This window comes from Gossypium raimondii, chromosome 7 (genome assembly GCF_025698545.1).
Source record: "Gossypium raimondii isolate GPD5lz chromosome 7, ASM2569854v1, whole genome shotgun sequence".
Classification (NCBI taxonomy): Eukaryota; Viridiplantae; Streptophyta; class Magnoliopsida; order Malvales; family Malvaceae; genus Gossypium; species Gossypium raimondii.
In genome coordinates this window covers 15,858,215-15,873,259 of record NC_068571.1, presented here as the reverse complement: position 1 = coordinate 15,873,259, position 15,045 = coordinate 15,858,215, and the positions used below count along the sequence as shown (strand labels likewise).

General features: G+C 35.3%; 2 protein-coding genes and 1 long non-coding RNA gene across 7 annotated transcripts; 1 reads left to right on the top strand and 2 right to left on the bottom strand.

Annotated features, from left to right (window-relative positions):
• The first annotated feature begins 5,489 nt into the window (after nt 1–5,489).
• Nucleotides 5,490–11,703, top strand: LOC105800708 (MLO-like protein 10). 3 transcript variants are annotated; one of them, XM_012632019.2, is made up of 16 exons: nt 5,490–5,647; nt 5,892–6,125; nt 6,356–6,413; nt 6,546–6,766; nt 7,783–7,899; nt 8,014–8,074; nt 8,206–8,294; nt 8,772–8,846; nt 8,931–9,019; nt 9,140–9,189; nt 9,296–9,336; nt 9,417–9,590; nt 10,465–10,500; nt 10,641–10,708; nt 10,832–10,892; nt 11,092–11,703. In XM_012632019.2, the coding sequence occupies exons 2-16, from the start codon at nt 5,934–5,936 to the stop codon at nt 11,482–11,484; spliced, it is 1,725 nt and encodes a 574-aa protein (XP_012487473.1). In that variant the 5' UTR covers nt 5,490–5,647; nt 5,892–5,933; the 3' UTR covers nt 11,485–11,703. The 3 variants fall into 3 exon arrangements, with proteins under 3 accessions (XP_012487473.1, XP_012487465.1, XP_012487456.1); XM_012632011.2 differs by having other exon boundaries at nt 5,519–5,798; XM_012632002.2 differs by having other exon boundaries at nt 5,519–5,821.
• On the bottom strand, nt 11,613–13,266 carry LOC105800733 (uncharacterized). Of its 2 annotated transcripts, none has more exons than XR_008197533.1 (2): nt 13,003–13,266; nt 11,613–11,991 (listed from the first exon to the last, which is right to left on the bottom strand). It is a non-coding gene; the product is annotated as an uncharacterized LOC105800733 (long non-coding RNA). The 2 variants fall into 2 exon arrangements; XR_001135844.2 differs by lacking the exon at nt 13,003–13,266 and adding an exon at nt 12,879–12,964.
• Nucleotides 13,267–13,876: 610 nt separating this feature from the next.
• On the bottom strand, nt 13,877–14,758 carry LOC105800748 (uncharacterized). 2 transcript variants are annotated; one of them, XR_001135850.2, is made up of 2 exons: nt 14,496–14,758; nt 13,877–14,198 (listed from the first exon to the last, which is right to left on the bottom strand). XR_001135850.2 is itself a non-coding variant. In XM_012632048.2 (2 exons), the coding sequence occupies exons 1-2, from the start codon at nt 14,702–14,704 to the stop codon at nt 14,091–14,093; spliced, it is 309 nt and encodes a 102-aa protein (XP_012487502.2). In that variant the 5' UTR covers nt 14,705–14,758; the 3' UTR covers nt 13,877–14,090. The 2 variants fall into 2 exon arrangements, 1 of the variants encoding a protein (XP_012487502.2); XM_012632048.2 differs by having other exon boundaries at nt 13,877–14,190.
• Nucleotides 14,759–15,045: the final 287 nt, after the last annotated feature.

Below are 15,045 nucleotides of genomic sequence, written 5' to 3'. Positions count from 1 at the left end.
TAGTTAATTGAGATAAAATCTCGTTCTCTATGGTGTATATTAAGAACTCATCAAACACCTTGATTAGATCATTCTGTCTTAATCTTTCTCTATAAAAAAAAAGTGGCAAAGATCTTAATTCCTAGAAAATAGAATTTATTTTGAGTAAATAAATTCTCTCTATTTTCTGACAGAATAATGATAACTCAAATAATTGTGAAGTGTACATTATAGGTCAACCAGTGCCATTTATTTATGTGGAGAGGTACAATAATCTTGGTTAAACAAACCCTTGATAAATAATATTTATTTAATAGAAAACACACTCCTACTCTAACTAGAGTAGGACGTGGGCGACACACCCTAATAAATATTACTAGGGTTGCCGCAACTTGTTGAAAAAATCCAGTTAAGAAAACGATTTTCAATTACATCAAAAGTTTAATTTTTTTAAAACTGAGCCAATTTGTGATATTTATAGCAATAAACATTTTCTCGAAAAATGCATGTGCTTTGCATGAGATGGATCTGTACCATTCCCCATTTTCAACCAAATGGCATTTTTCGCTATTACTGTACATTGAATTGCGTCGAGTGTAGGCTCAAGCAACAGAAACTAAACATAGAACAAGAAACGATTTAATTACTTTCAATAAGAAAGTAATTCTCTCAATAGAAATGAGTAAAAATTGTAATTCCCAGAAAATAGATTTTATTCTAAGAAAAATTGTCATTACTTTTTGGTAGAATAACAATGTATGGAACTTGTGTGTCAATAGCTCTACATAGGGATAGATAGGAGAATCTTGGTTGAATAAGGACTATACAAAGAATCTTTATTTAACAGAAAACATTCCTCTAGTCTAACTAGGAGAGTGATGGGCAGCACACATTAGTAAATATTACTAGGGATGTCGCCTCTCTATTATCATATAAGGGGTATTGAGCCTCCCATGTATTGGGTTCAATTATATGTGTTTCCTAAACTTTTGACCCAATACTTTATAATTTAATCCAACTCAATGTTTTCTATTTTCCAAAATAAATATTATTTAGTTAATTAATTCAATTAACTAAATTAATTTCTCAATTAAATAATTTTCTCAAGTCAGTTCTGATTCCATTAAATTCATGACAACTTTATCGTAAAAGAATCCATGAGGAAATATATTTAATTTCCATATTTAATATATTCATAAGGTCTAATTAATTTAATTTCATTTTTTAACTTCAATTATTTAATTTTAATTAATTAAATAATAATTTAAAAATATAAAATTAATTCTCAAGTCATTTCTATCATTAGTTAGAAAACACATTAATTTGAGAATGCGACCCATTTCTCTAACTTCGTAATTTCCATTATTTTATGTTCATTTGGTTCTACACGCAATTTATTTTTTTAATGAGGTTGACATCGAGGTGTCAAATCTTCCCATTGATGTGAGTTCTTGGGGAAGATCAGCCTATTATCCCTAGAGTAACTTTTAATTATTGAGCGACAGCCCTTCCACTCGGCACCGTCGGATCACTAAGGCCAACTTTCATCCCTACTCAACGGGTGGGTCTTCTTGTCAAGCTCCCTTCTGCCTTTGCACTCAATGGCCAACCTTTGTAAAACCCGAGGAAACCTTTTCACACCTTCGTTACCTTTTTAGAAGCCTACGCCCCATAGGAACTATTTACTTGAGACTGTCCCTTGGCTTGTAGGTCTTGACACAAGGTTAGAATTCTAGCTCTTCCAGAGTGGTATCTTCCAAATGGCTCGGGCCCATAACAGAGGGATCGATTGGGCATATATAATTAGGGCTCAAACAATTTATAATTAAGTTTCAGCTTTCACCTATTAATTATAAATTTATTTAGTCACAAAGCCATTCCACTATAGTATCGTAACTGAGCTCTTCCTAATTGCATACCACTACGAAAGCTACTCAAAAAGTGCTCGTCCAAACACCTTGCCATAAGTGTGTTACCCTCATAGGATATTCTTAATATTTTTGGGATAAATCTGTTCTCCCAATATGATCCTAGTTTATCTCATGATAATCATTACATATTCCTTCATGAAAATCCAATTACTCTCAAATAGTAATCAAGCCATTTATCACAAAGACAAACAATCCATAGCCACGTTTACTTTTCATTTATCATGTAATATCGATGAAATGATATTATTTACGCATTAGTTGGACTATGAATTTCACTATTGTGAATGATGTTGTATATTGTAGAACTTTTATACCTAACACATTAGCTTTCAGTTAGTTATCTATTTGAACTCAAGCTTTTATTTATATCAAAGTATACAAGCCACACATAGATAGTCCATCATCCATTTAGGATTAAGGTATGTCACACTATGAACATCACAAGTGAATAAATCCATAAACAGATCTAGGATCTATTCTACTTGGGTCTTGTTTGATGAACTGTCAATCTAATCAGTCACATCTATGTCTCCATCTTTTGGGAGTCATCCGTTCCGATGCTCAAGACAAAACACCTCCCCAATTGGACATGCTAGATGACATATTAGTCTTTCTATCGGTTTTCTCTAATTTTTTCTATAAAGAACTTTAATGATTACGATTAAGATTTCTCCAATCTTTAAATGGATGTCAACATTATTGGTATCAAAATTCATTTAAATTTTTAGAAAAAAAATCATTTTGACCTATTAAGATTAAAGGCATGATTATGGAAGGAATCTAGACACCTTGACACTTTACCACGTTATTGCCTAGATTTTATTCCTTGACCAATTTACTAGTCTCGTTGAGTTTGGAATACTTGACCATAACTAATAAAAATTAAAAGACTTTAATATCCATAAATGTTGAAATACCTTTGAAAAAATTCATATTTTGAGAAATAGTTTCTAAAGGCACTTAGTTTAGAAAATATTTTAAAAGTCACAATATTTTGAAAAGAAAATGTTAGGTTTGACTTGAATGAACTTAAACAAAGAAAAATTAAAAATTTTAATTTTAATTTCATTCATCCTAATCTATAATTACTTTTAAATGAATTTCTAGTTACCTAATTTCTTTTAACTTTTGAAAGCTTCCAAACCCTATAAAAAATAATGGTAATTACACCAATAGTCACTCTGCTTTCAATTCAGTCACTCAACTTTTGAAAAATAACAAATCAGTCACTAACGTTATCGAAAAGTGACAAATCAGTCACCCATTAACATTTTTGTTATAGGTTTAATGGGACAACTGACGTGGCTAGTTAACTAGCTGACATGGCCAATTAGCTTGCCATGTTGGACATGAGTTAGACATGAGGAGCATAAGGGTCTTCTTTTTCTTCTCCTCTTCTTCTTCTTTAGCTAACCATTAAAAGGAAAATTTGCAAAACAAAACCTATAGCACTTTTAAGGTTGTTGACCCTTACCACTACCATAGTCATTGCTGTTGCCTCTGCTTTGCTTGCCGCCTTTGTTTTCTCTTCTTCTTCTTACTCCTCTTCTCACAATTCTTCTCATTTCCCTAAGAAACTAACAACCTAATTTCTTTTTCATTTACATAAAAATAGGGACCCAAAGCAAGACCTAGAAAAAAATTGAAGAGGGAGAAGGTTAATTGCTTTCTCCACCATCTGAAATCTTTAATGGTTAAAAAATGAAGTTACAACACTTACCATTATTTTCAAGTATAAAAACAAAACCTAGAAAATAATGTATATTTAATTAAAAGAAAAATAGGGTCGGTAAGTTAGAGCTATGGGAAGAATAAGTGTGGTAGCCATAACAATTAGTTGAAGTTCAAAAAAGGGTCATCATTTTCAAAATTTTGAGGTTAAAAAAAATGTTTTCACCTTAAAAAATTCTCAAATCTCAAACCTAATTTCTAATTTCTCCAACATCAATCGATAATTGTTTCATATTTGATGAGCTCTCTTAGAAATGTTTTCAAAATTGTCCCTTAGAACTCTCAAATCTCTATGGTTGGTTGAATGGGTTTTGTTCAAATCTCTATGGTTGGTTGAATGGACAAAAGAAGAGAAAAAGCTTGATTTACATTAATGGATTTTGAAGAACTGTAAAATGAAATGGAGCAACGTGAAAGAAAAAGGGCGACATCTCAATTTCTTCTTCTTCTTCTTCTTCTTCTTCTTCTTCTATTTCTCTTCTTCTTCTACAGCCTAGTTAGGGTTCTTAATTTGGGGCTGCTTAAACGACAACAAGCACTCCAACGTAGCCGGTCAGATGACAGGTCACTTTTTCGTTATGTCTGTAATGGAACATGGTTAGTAAGACTGATTTGTTATTTTTCAAAAGTTGAGTGACTGAATTGAAAGCCTAGTGACTATTTTGTAGCTACATCAAAGTTGAGTAACTGTTGGTGTAATTTACCCAAAAACAAATATATTCTCTCTTACCACTTCTTAAAGAAACCTTAGGCTCTTTGTTCTCGTCAGTGTGGTGGCTTTTATTCATTTTTTTCTCTATTATTTGATTTCCTTTCTTTCTGTTGTTTTTAGGCACAATAAGTTTCTAGATTTTGCTTCCTCTCTCTTATACAACCTTTGGCAATTTATTTGAAAGGCTTCTCTCTCTAGTCGCCTTGTGTGGGTTTTTTCCCTTTTTGTCTACAACATTGAGCTTGGTCTTCTTGTTTTCTTATCGGCGACCCTGATTTTCTGACTAGTTGGTATCGACGCTTCTTTGATTCCTCGTTGGCCGGTGTTTAATAGATCTTAGGATACAATTGACTAGTTTTGCTCATCTAGTGATTGAGGTCACATCAATGGTTGTGGGTTTTTCTTTTGTCATCGTCTCCTAGCTAGTTCCATGATGGTTAATGATGTTTTTTTTATGGCTAGCCATGGCATGGTCTCCGATCAAAGGCGTTATGGACATTAGGGGCAACCTCTTTTGTCTACGACTTCCTTAACATCCCGGATTGTTTCTCCCTCCTTTTTCCGGTGATGACAATGTGTAGAATAGTGATTAGGGTTTGATGTTATGTTTGGGAGTGAGCTTCCCTGACGAGTTATAAGCCCATGAGTTCAATTGTTGTATTTTTTAAAATTTTGATCTGTCTCTTTCTTAACGAATACTTTATGTTTGTAAAAATATATATATATAAATATCTTCAAACAGCTATGGTAAGTTGTAACCACTAGAGATATCCAAAGTCGTATTAAAAAATAAAAAGAAAAAGCGAAAAGCACCGGGAGTTGACGGTAGACCAAGGCAAAGGGTGTGCATGCCTGTATGACACTCGCAGCGACTTAGGCCACAATTGAGAATCAAACCAAAAAAAAAGAAAATAATAATTAATGATCATATATGTTTTCCAAATGAGAACCAATAATGAAGAAAAAGAAAGAGCAGGTCAGCGGATTTGGGATGTAAATTCATAATGGATTTATTCATTGGACAACTTGTGTTGCCTAATATGTCTAGATTTGGACATATTCATTGCCTGCCTTAATCAATGCCATCCATCCAGCTACCACTTTCTACGCCTTTTCTTTTCTTTTTTTATGTGAACTCAAAACTGAAATGTTGAAACTGACCAAATCGACATATAACATTAAAATTAATTGACTTCACTTCCTCTAAATATTTAGCTCAACCCAAAATCAACAAAAACGTATATCGTACTTTAGCTGCCTAACCTAAACCATCATTCCAACTTATCTCTTTCAGGTACTGAGAATTGGGAACCGCGTTCATATTCATGGTTTTTGACTCATTATCGGTGGTGCAGCAGAGCATAGGCCCCCATTTCTGAACCTTCTTTCTTTCTTCCTTCCAAATCTCCATTTATTTAACACTCCCTTTAACAACACCAAAGCTTGTATTTTCTCTTCTCCTATTTAAGTAATTACCACCACTACTTTTTTGTTCTTAATTTCAGGAAACCCAAATTAATATTTTGTCTTCAATACAGATTCCATTCTTTTTGCTGTTTTGCTCTGTGAGAATATAAAAAATGAAGGGGGTGTTGCTGTGGTACTGTTCGTGGGTATGGTTAACAATGGAGGGAGGAAAGGTAATGGGGGCAACCGAGAGTTCAGGGGAGAGGAAGCTTGATCAGACACCTACATGGGCGGTGGCTGGGGTTTGTGCTGTTATCATCATCATTTCTATTGTCTTGGAAACAGTTCTTAACAAACTTGGAACGGTAATCCCTCTTTCCCTTTTCCTTGTATTTTTTTTGTCGGTTTTGAAATTAAATTCACTTTATTACTTCCTTTAAATTCTGTGTTTCTTTCTTCTTTATTTTCCTTCTTTTTGCAAAATAGTTCTGTACCAATAATGCAGTATTGTGTTATTATTTCGTTGAACCATGTTGAGCTTTCACTAATACTGTATCTGCCACCCTAATTTCTTTTATTCTTTTGTGGCATTTAGTGGTTCACAGAAAGGCACAAGAGTGCTCTGTTTGAAGCCCTGGACAAGGTTAAAGCTGGTAAGTCTTGTACACACAAGTTGCTTCTTGAATATTCTCCATTTCAATCCCACTGCTGCTTTTATGGTTTCTATAAGATGCCGCTGCTTTGTCCCAATAAAGAGTTTTTCACAATTGACATGATTATTGTAGAGCTGATGGTTCTGGGTTTCATTTCGCTGCTCCTCACTTTTGGCCAGAGCTATATTGCCAGAATTTGTATCCCTATAGATGTTGCGAATACCATGTTGCCTTGTAAATCTGATAGTGAGAAAGACACCTCTGAAAGCAGTGAAGAAGAACACCGTCGAAGACTGTTATGGTTTGACCGTAGATCTTTGTCTACTATTTCAACTGCTCCTAAATGCAAGGAGGTGAGCCTAGGCCAGCATCTATTCATATCCGTTTATTATCATTATAATGAACTAGTTATTTGTTGAAAACTGGATGTTTTGATCCCACATGTGTTGCCAATTTTGTTTCCTCCTAGAAATTGTTTATTTGTGTTCCAAGTACAGAAAGAAAGTAAAACCATATGTCAACTAGCATCTAAAGTAATAATTTGTTTGCTACATAGTAAAAAATATTGACCTTTTCATGGGGAGAGGGGTTGCGTGCCAGGAAGACCAATGATAAAGCTATATGGAATTCAATATATCTAGAAACATATTGTCTGGTCTTGCCTTGACCTACTTAGGCTGAGTTCGGATGGGCGGTGCGTTTACCTGTGGTTAGTGTAAAAACAGCGGTGGCTGTAAGATTAGATACTGTAGTATGAGACAAAAATTAGGCTAAACGCACCACACCGCACCCATCGCCCATCCAAACCTACCCTTAGTCAGCCTTATTCTAAGTTCCATCACTGTATCATAGTTTGTCCACAGGCTTGTAAAATTTTGCCTGCCTCTCACAACAGCTTGAGGGAAAATGAAGTAGGGCTGTTCTGAAGAAAGATGCAACGAATAAGTTTAACCAAGTATGCCTACTTGAATTTTAAGTTTTCAGTTTTCATTTTTCCCCCTATTGAAATGAATTTCTAGTAGATTGTTGCTTCTGACCTAAAATGATATGCTTACTTGTGCTGATCCACCAGTGAGCACATTCAAGCTCTTATTTGCACAAGAATTGAGGTCACAAGCTAGGAATATTGAATCTGAGTCTCTTTTTTGTCATTCTACTTAAGTTTTGGTTTACAAGCTATTGAAGTGATGTTTGATCATTTACAGTTTCAAACTGGCGTTATAGATGGCATTTTTGTAATTTTTTCGAGGAAAAAAAAAGAAAAAGCCTTTTCTGGTTTAGTCTTCCTAATTACTTTTTTGTTCTTTTTCAATGCAACATTTTTTTCCTTGAATCAGTTGAACTGTAACTAACTGGGTTTTCTCTACAGGGGCATGAACCGCTCATATCGGTTGAAGGGTTGCATGAATTACACATCCTCATATTCTTCCTAGCTGTTTTTCATGTTTTATATAGTTTTGTTACTATGATGCTGGGGAGACTAAAGGTAATTAAATTGTCTTATCTGTGTTTCTTGTACATGATCTTCTTCCTCTGCTCCACACTGGACATATTCTTAAGGATAAGTATGTTCTTTTAAACTAAAACCTGCTTTGAACAGATTCGTGGCTGGAAGGTGTGGGAGCAGGAAACTCTATCTCATGACTATGAGTTTTCAAATGGTATATTTTCCACAATTATCAACTTCTAGTACATTTGATAACTTTAAATCTTCTACTGTCAATCTTGAACTTTATTTCCTAACTTTACTGTTGAACCTTGAAGCTAACTTGATGTGTGGTTGTTTTTGCAGATCCCTCTAGATTCAGGCTTACTCATGAGACATCTTTTGTAAAAGCTCACACCAGCTTTTGGACTAGGATTCCTTTCTTTTTTTACATTGTAAGTAATTATAGCTAGCAAAAATGGTACAATTTATTTAATAAGGTGGATTTTCATGTAACCAGATACTGACCAGAAAATTCTAGTGCAACCATTTTGGTTCTAGTTGTGACCTTAGGTGATGCACAAAGGTTCCATTGAAAAGAAATAGTTGTTCCACGTTAGAAATGACTGCATTTGGATGACGTTGCACCGATTAATGAATAGAAATGAAAATTTGGGTGTGATTATCTTCTTGAATGCAGTGTAGTGGACTATGATAAATAAAGAAATTAAAAAGAATATAGAAGAGATTGCTGAAAGAATATGGGGACATTGCTGGAACTGAGGCAGATAAAGCTACTTGAGTTGATTTCTCAAAAGAAAAAAAACAGAACTTGCTTTACTTGAGTAATATTTGGTTCATTTTGTGGTTTTAGTATGTATTTCAATGTGCTACCTTTCTAGTTCAGTACTGATCTTAGACATTCTTTGCAGGGGTGCTTCTTTCGACAATTTTTCAGGTCTGTTGGGAGGGTTGACTACTTGACATTGCGGAATGGATTCATCAACGTGAGTTTCTTTCAATTGCAAAGGCAACACAGTATATGATATTGGTTTGTCCTCCTTCCTGATTATTTCAACCTTGTCTTGTAGGTTCATTTAGCTCCTGGAAGTAAGTTCAACTTCCAAAAGTATATCAAAAGATCATTAGAGGATGACTTCAAGATCGTCGTAGGAGTAAGGTACTAGTTATATTTCTGTGTTGCACTAGACAACCTTCCTTGCTGTTAATATTTATGTGTTGCACTAGACAACCTTCCTTGCTGTTAATGTGTCTGAACCTAGGTTTACTCTGTTTGCAGTCCAGTGCTCTGGGCATCATTTGTGGTCTACTTGCTGCTAAATGTCAGAGGTGAGGCCCCTTTTCTTTAGTGGATCCTTTCAGATTAAATTTTTTCCATGGTAAACTGAATTAAAAGCTGAATTCTGTTTGCTAATATAACACATGCTTTTTCCAGGTTGGCATGCACTATTTTGGGCATCCTTAGTTCCTGTGATTGTAAGAAATATTTCTCAATAGCAGTTTCTTTATGATTACGGTAGAAGATTTCGAAGTTCTAATTGTTCGATTGATAACAGATAATCTTGGCTGTTGGGACGAAGCTTCAAGCCATTTTGACAAAAATGGCTCTTGAAATTACAGAAAGGCATGCCGTGGTCCAGGGAATGCCTCTTGTACAAGCCTCTGACCAATATTTTTGGTTTGGCCGACCCCAATTAGTTCTTCATCTGATTCATTTTGCATTATTTCAGGTATTCATTAGTTCTACTTCAATTGATTCTTGAATATAAGCGTAGCTTCCCTTTAACAATAAATGAATATGGGATTAAAATCCTAACTTTGATTGTTCTTGTTTGGATACGTAACTTAGGTGCATGGGAACATTAGTGAAGACCATGAAAAAACTTCTTCCTTGCTTAGTTTATATATGAGGGGTCCTGATTTTAATAAATAACAAAAACTAACATTGAAGGTGTGTGATTTCCTTCTTGGAGGTCAACCCAGCTAGAAAGTCCTTTGGTTAATGCAAATTTAGCATGAGTAGGGTCCCAGCCTGTGTCATTGTTGCCTGAAGTGACAGCCCTCAATATCTTATTTTCTTATTTGCTTGCTGATGCTGGCCAATACAAGGCCTTTATTTTCGCTTGCATTTACTGCAAGCAATCTCAATTTTAACTGATTCACTAAGGCCCCGTTCTTCATTGCGTTTGGGGTCCAAAAGTGCTTTTCCACTGCAGAAACAATGAAGAACACCTGACCTTTGGGGTGAAAAGTCAAAACTACTGTGAAAAAGTGCTTTTCCACCCAAATGCAAAAGTTGGGATTTAGGTGCTTTTTGGCTTTTGCGTCCGGGAGTGAATATTATCTAAATACACTTATTTATATTAACTATTTAAAAGGTATATAAAAAATTATATTAATTAATATTTTGTGTCATTATAGTAAATTATTTAACTATTTCATTCTAGTTTTATCTTGCAATGTTGGCTGTCTGATTCTGAATTATAAAATTCTTTGCCTGTTAAACTATTTTCTGGACAATTTTAGTGTATCATTTCTTTCTACTTGCATTAACAATATCCTTATTCATTCTCTTTTTTCCCCCTTTTGTCTTCTTTTTGGCAGAATGCATTCCAGATAACTTATTTCTTGTGGATCTGGGTAATTAACTAAGCTCTACTAACTACCCATTTGCAGCTTTTCTCCTGCTCTTTTATCCGTCTCTCTGAACCCTCTTTTTCATTATTTAAATTCCGAAAGTCTGGTGTAGGTATGTAATTCTTTTTGAATTCCTTGTGCAGTATGCCTTTGGGATCAAATCGTGCTTTCATGCTGATTTCACGCTCGCCATAATTAAAGTTTCTTTGGGGTGAGCTTAAGCTTTTAGTACCATCAGTCTACTGTGAATAATAATATTATGTGACACAGATGTAAATATGATTTATTTGACAGAAAAATACTTAAAAAACTTCTGCTTTGTGGTGTTTTGCAGTGTTGGAGTTCTGTGTTTGTGCAGCTACATCACCCTTCCGCTATACGCCCTAGTAACTCAGGTGCCTTTTTCTGTTCCCGAGATCTTCAAATAAAGCCGCTTCTAGGAATTGCTTGAAATGAAATTTACTTGCTTTGGAAATTTGCTAAGTCATACATTTCCTCCATGAGTTAATGCTAGCATTGGATGTCTCATCTTTGATGAGCAAACATCCAAGGCCGCCCTTAAGAAGTGATGCTTATAATGCCGGATACTTGCAGATGGGTTCGCGCATGAAGAGGTCCATCTTTGATGAGCAAACATCCAAGGCCCTTAAGAAGTGGCATATGGCTGCAAAGAAGCGAGGGAATGCAAGAAAATCCCCCACTAGAGCCCTGGGTGGAAGTACAAGCCCAAGTTCAACATTGCATTCCACTGGACACTCACTTCATCGATACAAAACTACTGGTCATTCAACTCGTTCATCATATAACTATGAAGATCGTGACATGTCTGATCTTGAAGCTGAACCATTGACACCCACATCAACGAATTTAATAATAAGAGTGGATCATGATGAGCATGCAACTGAAATAACTGAAACCTACCACACAGAAGCAAGAAATGAAGATGACTTCTCCTTTGCAAAGCCTGCCCCCGCAAAGGAACCGTGAACGATATGTGGGGTTGATGCTAAAGGGGAGGACCTGTTATATAAATCATTTGTTGAATACGATGTACGGAATATATTAATATCTTGGTTGAAATGATTTTGGTTAGGAAGTGTTGGTGTACATTGATAGTGCTTGTTTAAAAATGGCCTTCTGCGGAATATATTGAAATGATTTTGGATAGGAAGTTTGTTTTTCTTGAATACAGTGCTTGTTTATAAATTGGATCTTCCCTCTCTTCTAGTATGACTTCATTCCAGAAGTTGAACAGTCTAGTTTGCATAGTCATGTTTTAACCCGTAAAGAGTAAAACAAGAAGGGACTGATTTAATCCACCTGATACCATGAGAGCGCTGTAATTGGGAAAGCAGCTAGTGGTAACTGGTAACATGCAAAACTTGGATAGCTATGAATATGGCAATAATTGGGGCCTCCCTCGGTGACAGAGTGTTGGGTATCCACCGTCCAATCATTCAGTGCCATACCAGCAGTGGATGTATGCGGATTGACCTAAACAACAAAGCAACATATTACTAGTTGAAACCAACGAATACAACTTAATTTGTGGTTTCCTAATCTCCCTATCAAACATTCATTTCATATCTGGAAATCCCATCTACTACATTCTTTATGTAAAGAAATGGATGGTTTAACCACCTCGATGACGTGCTCAAAACAACTACTAAGGAGTTTACTCACTCTACTACTGATATTAGAGTGTGTTTGGATTCAAAAGTAATTGTGGCAATGAGGTGAGAATAGAAAATGACTACTAAGGATTTTGAACTAAATATTTTATATATAGTTAAAGTTTTGGGCTACTTGATATTTATAATTTTTTTATATTTATTAAAATATATTTCATAAATAAAATTCTATAAAAATTATAATTTCATCAAAAAAATAATATGTATAATATTTTTATCTTTAATTTTTTAGTATTGACGTAATTATTTATTGCTTATTTTAAAGAATAATGTAATTTTTATTTGCTTATTTTTACATATTTATTAAATATTTTATAAAATATAGTTATATATTTATTATATCATAAATTTCATTATCTAAGTAAGTAATCCAAATGGTTATAAATATCATCTCCAATGAAGGGTTATAATGGTAAGACAAACCCTCCTACTAGAGGACTTTTTTATACAACGGTACCTAAAGCATCAATGAAAATTTTGAAATGCAGTTGCTTTACCATACTACAATGCTTATGTTCCACAAACCATTTTACCTTTTGTGAGAAAGCATAACAAAAGATATATCCATGAGATTTCATCTCACTATGAATGAGATGAATTCAAAGGAAGCCTTAGTCTCGAATGTGGTGGAACAGACAAAAGAAAAGGGACTTTCCTTACAAGTAAGAAGAATAAAGAGAGAAACCAAACCTCCAATTGCAACCAAATTGTATGAACTGGTTAATGTTAGCTTAGATGAAGATAGAATATGATAGTCAGGGCCCAACCGGGGGGGGTTAGCTTGTGTAGGGTTTTGGAAGAAAAGAAAACTTACTAGTAGTAGTAGTAGAGGAAAAACCGAAAAGGGAAGTCTGGCAGAAGCTGGCATGGGATGGTTGGTTTGAAAATTATACAAGGAGCATATTAATTGAGTTTGGAACATTGGTGCTGGCCCTGCTCCCCATATCTACCACTATGACATGTTCTTCTTCATAGTCCACAACATGGACAGCCACCAGTCAGCACCCTCCATACACTTTTGCTCATATCAAACTGTCAACCACTTGAAGACAACAACTGTGGCTCCCATCTCTTTGGAACTCACTTCATACCCAATGCCCAATGCCCAATGCCCTCCTTTTTATTCTATCAGCTACTCTTCTGCCTACTTCACAAATTATTTCAATTATCAAAAGGAATTGTAAATTTTAGAATTTAATTTATATCAAAGTGTAATATGATATTAATTGTATTTGGGAAACGAAAAAAAGTAAGATTCTGAATGTTTAACAATTAAATTAGGATACACTTAATGTGAGTGAAAGAGAATATTTTATGTAAAAAAATTATTTAACAATGATTACAAGGTAAAAATTGATATTTGGATGAGTAGCTTTTTGTTCTTTTATTTAAATAATATATAAAAAGACAAAAACGTCATCCTAATAATATTAATTACCATTTAAAAGCAATGATTTCCTAACCAATTTGATACTCAGTTAACAAAAGCAAAGCAGAACTCTTTCTGTTGCACTTTTCATTCATTGCAGATTCCTGACAAGTTTCTGAACCATTTTACTTGCGACCATTGCTTATCAGGAAGATATGATACTACTCCTATACGTTACCATAGACTTAAAATATTTACCCTGCTGACACATCAATCTTCCAGTGCCAAATCAAATGAACCAGAAACAAATCCTATCCAGTTTTTCGAATGCCATTTCCACAGATTTATTTCATGAATCTACTCGTCTCAAGGTTAAACTTTATATTCCAAGTGTACAAGCCCATTTGCCCGGGCCCAATTACAAAAACATAAAAAAACTAAACCAATTAAACTAACCCACCAGCCCAACTAACCCAATACCCTTCAGCCCAAACCAAGACCCAAGCCCAAATACTAAGGGTCAAACTAGGGTTTCAGCTTTTTGAAACCCTAGTGCTGCCGCACCCCACTTGCCCTGCCACTGCCGTTCTGCTGGCCGCCGCGCACGTCCCATCGCCGCTCACCTGCTCCCAACTGCTCACCTGCAACACGCAACATTAAGAAGCAAAAATAGAGTAAAAATAAAAAGAAAAAAGCTTGTAAAAGGCTATATAAAAGCCATTAAAAAACCGAAAATGGGGGGGGGGCTTCCTTTTCTTTTGTAATATTTTCACAAAAATACAACGAATTAATAAGAAAATCAAAAAAGCAAAAAAAAAGGTTGATCTCAGTCATTTTCTTTTCGGTTTTGCGTTTCTTTTTTGTTTATTTTCTTCCTTTTTGTTTATTTTCTATAACTTTTTAAACAAAACGAAAAAGAAAAGAAAAGGGATACTTACCTGTCTCGAAAGCCCGTCGTCGGAGACCATTTTCGGCGTTGGAATCGGACTGAAAGGGGTACGAAAGACCCCTCCTTTTTCATATCTTTCGGGCTAGGAAGGCCTGGTTTTCGTGTGTGTTGTGAATCGGGGCTAAAAGGCTTCTTTTGCGCAACGTCGGCCACCGTCCACGGTGGTGCTACGGCGGTGGCGCTAAAGCCGACAACCATGGTCGGTTAGAGGCCTGAGAGAGAGCTTTGCTCTCTGTTTTTTCTAAAGAAAGGTGAAACTGAAATTTTTTGAGGTTTTTTTTATATATTTATAATAAGCTTGAAACGGCGCCGTTTAAGCCCCATGACCCGCGTGTGATCCGACCCGCTCCAGGGGAGATCCGCGTGTTTTCATGAAATGGGCTATTTATGCAATAGGTCCCTCCGCTTTCGCAATTTGCTTCAATGTAGTATTTTTTATTTCGGCCTGTGGATTTTGCTTCTATTCCGATTTGGTCCTTAGACCAATTGCTGCCCATGGTTGAAACGCAGCGTTTCAGGACGGGGAAATATTTCCCCAC

Excerpts from the sequence above, each read along its gene's own strand:
- LOC105800708 (XM_012632019.2), top strand. The coding sequence starts at position 5,934 with ATGAAGGGGGTGTTGCTGTGGTACTGTTCGTGGGTATGGTTAACAATG. Across the intron at positions 8,847-8,930 it reads TGCGGAATGGATTCATCAAC|GTTCATTTAGCTCCTGGAAG; the intron begins GTGAGTTTCTTT and ends CTTGTCTTGTAG. Across the intron at positions 10,501-10,640 it reads CTTATTTCTTGTGGATCTGG|TATGCCTTTGGGATCAAATC; the intron begins GTAATTAACTAA and ends TTCCTTGTGCAG.
- LOC105800748 (XM_012632048.2), bottom strand. The coding sequence starts at position 14,704 with ATGGTTGTCGGCTTTAGCGCCACCGCCGTAGCACCACCGTGGACGGTG. Across the intron at positions 14,191-14,495 it reads ACGACGGGCTTTCGAGACAG|TTGGGAGCAGGTGAGCGGCG; the intron begins GTAAGTATCCCT and ends GCAGGTGAGCAG.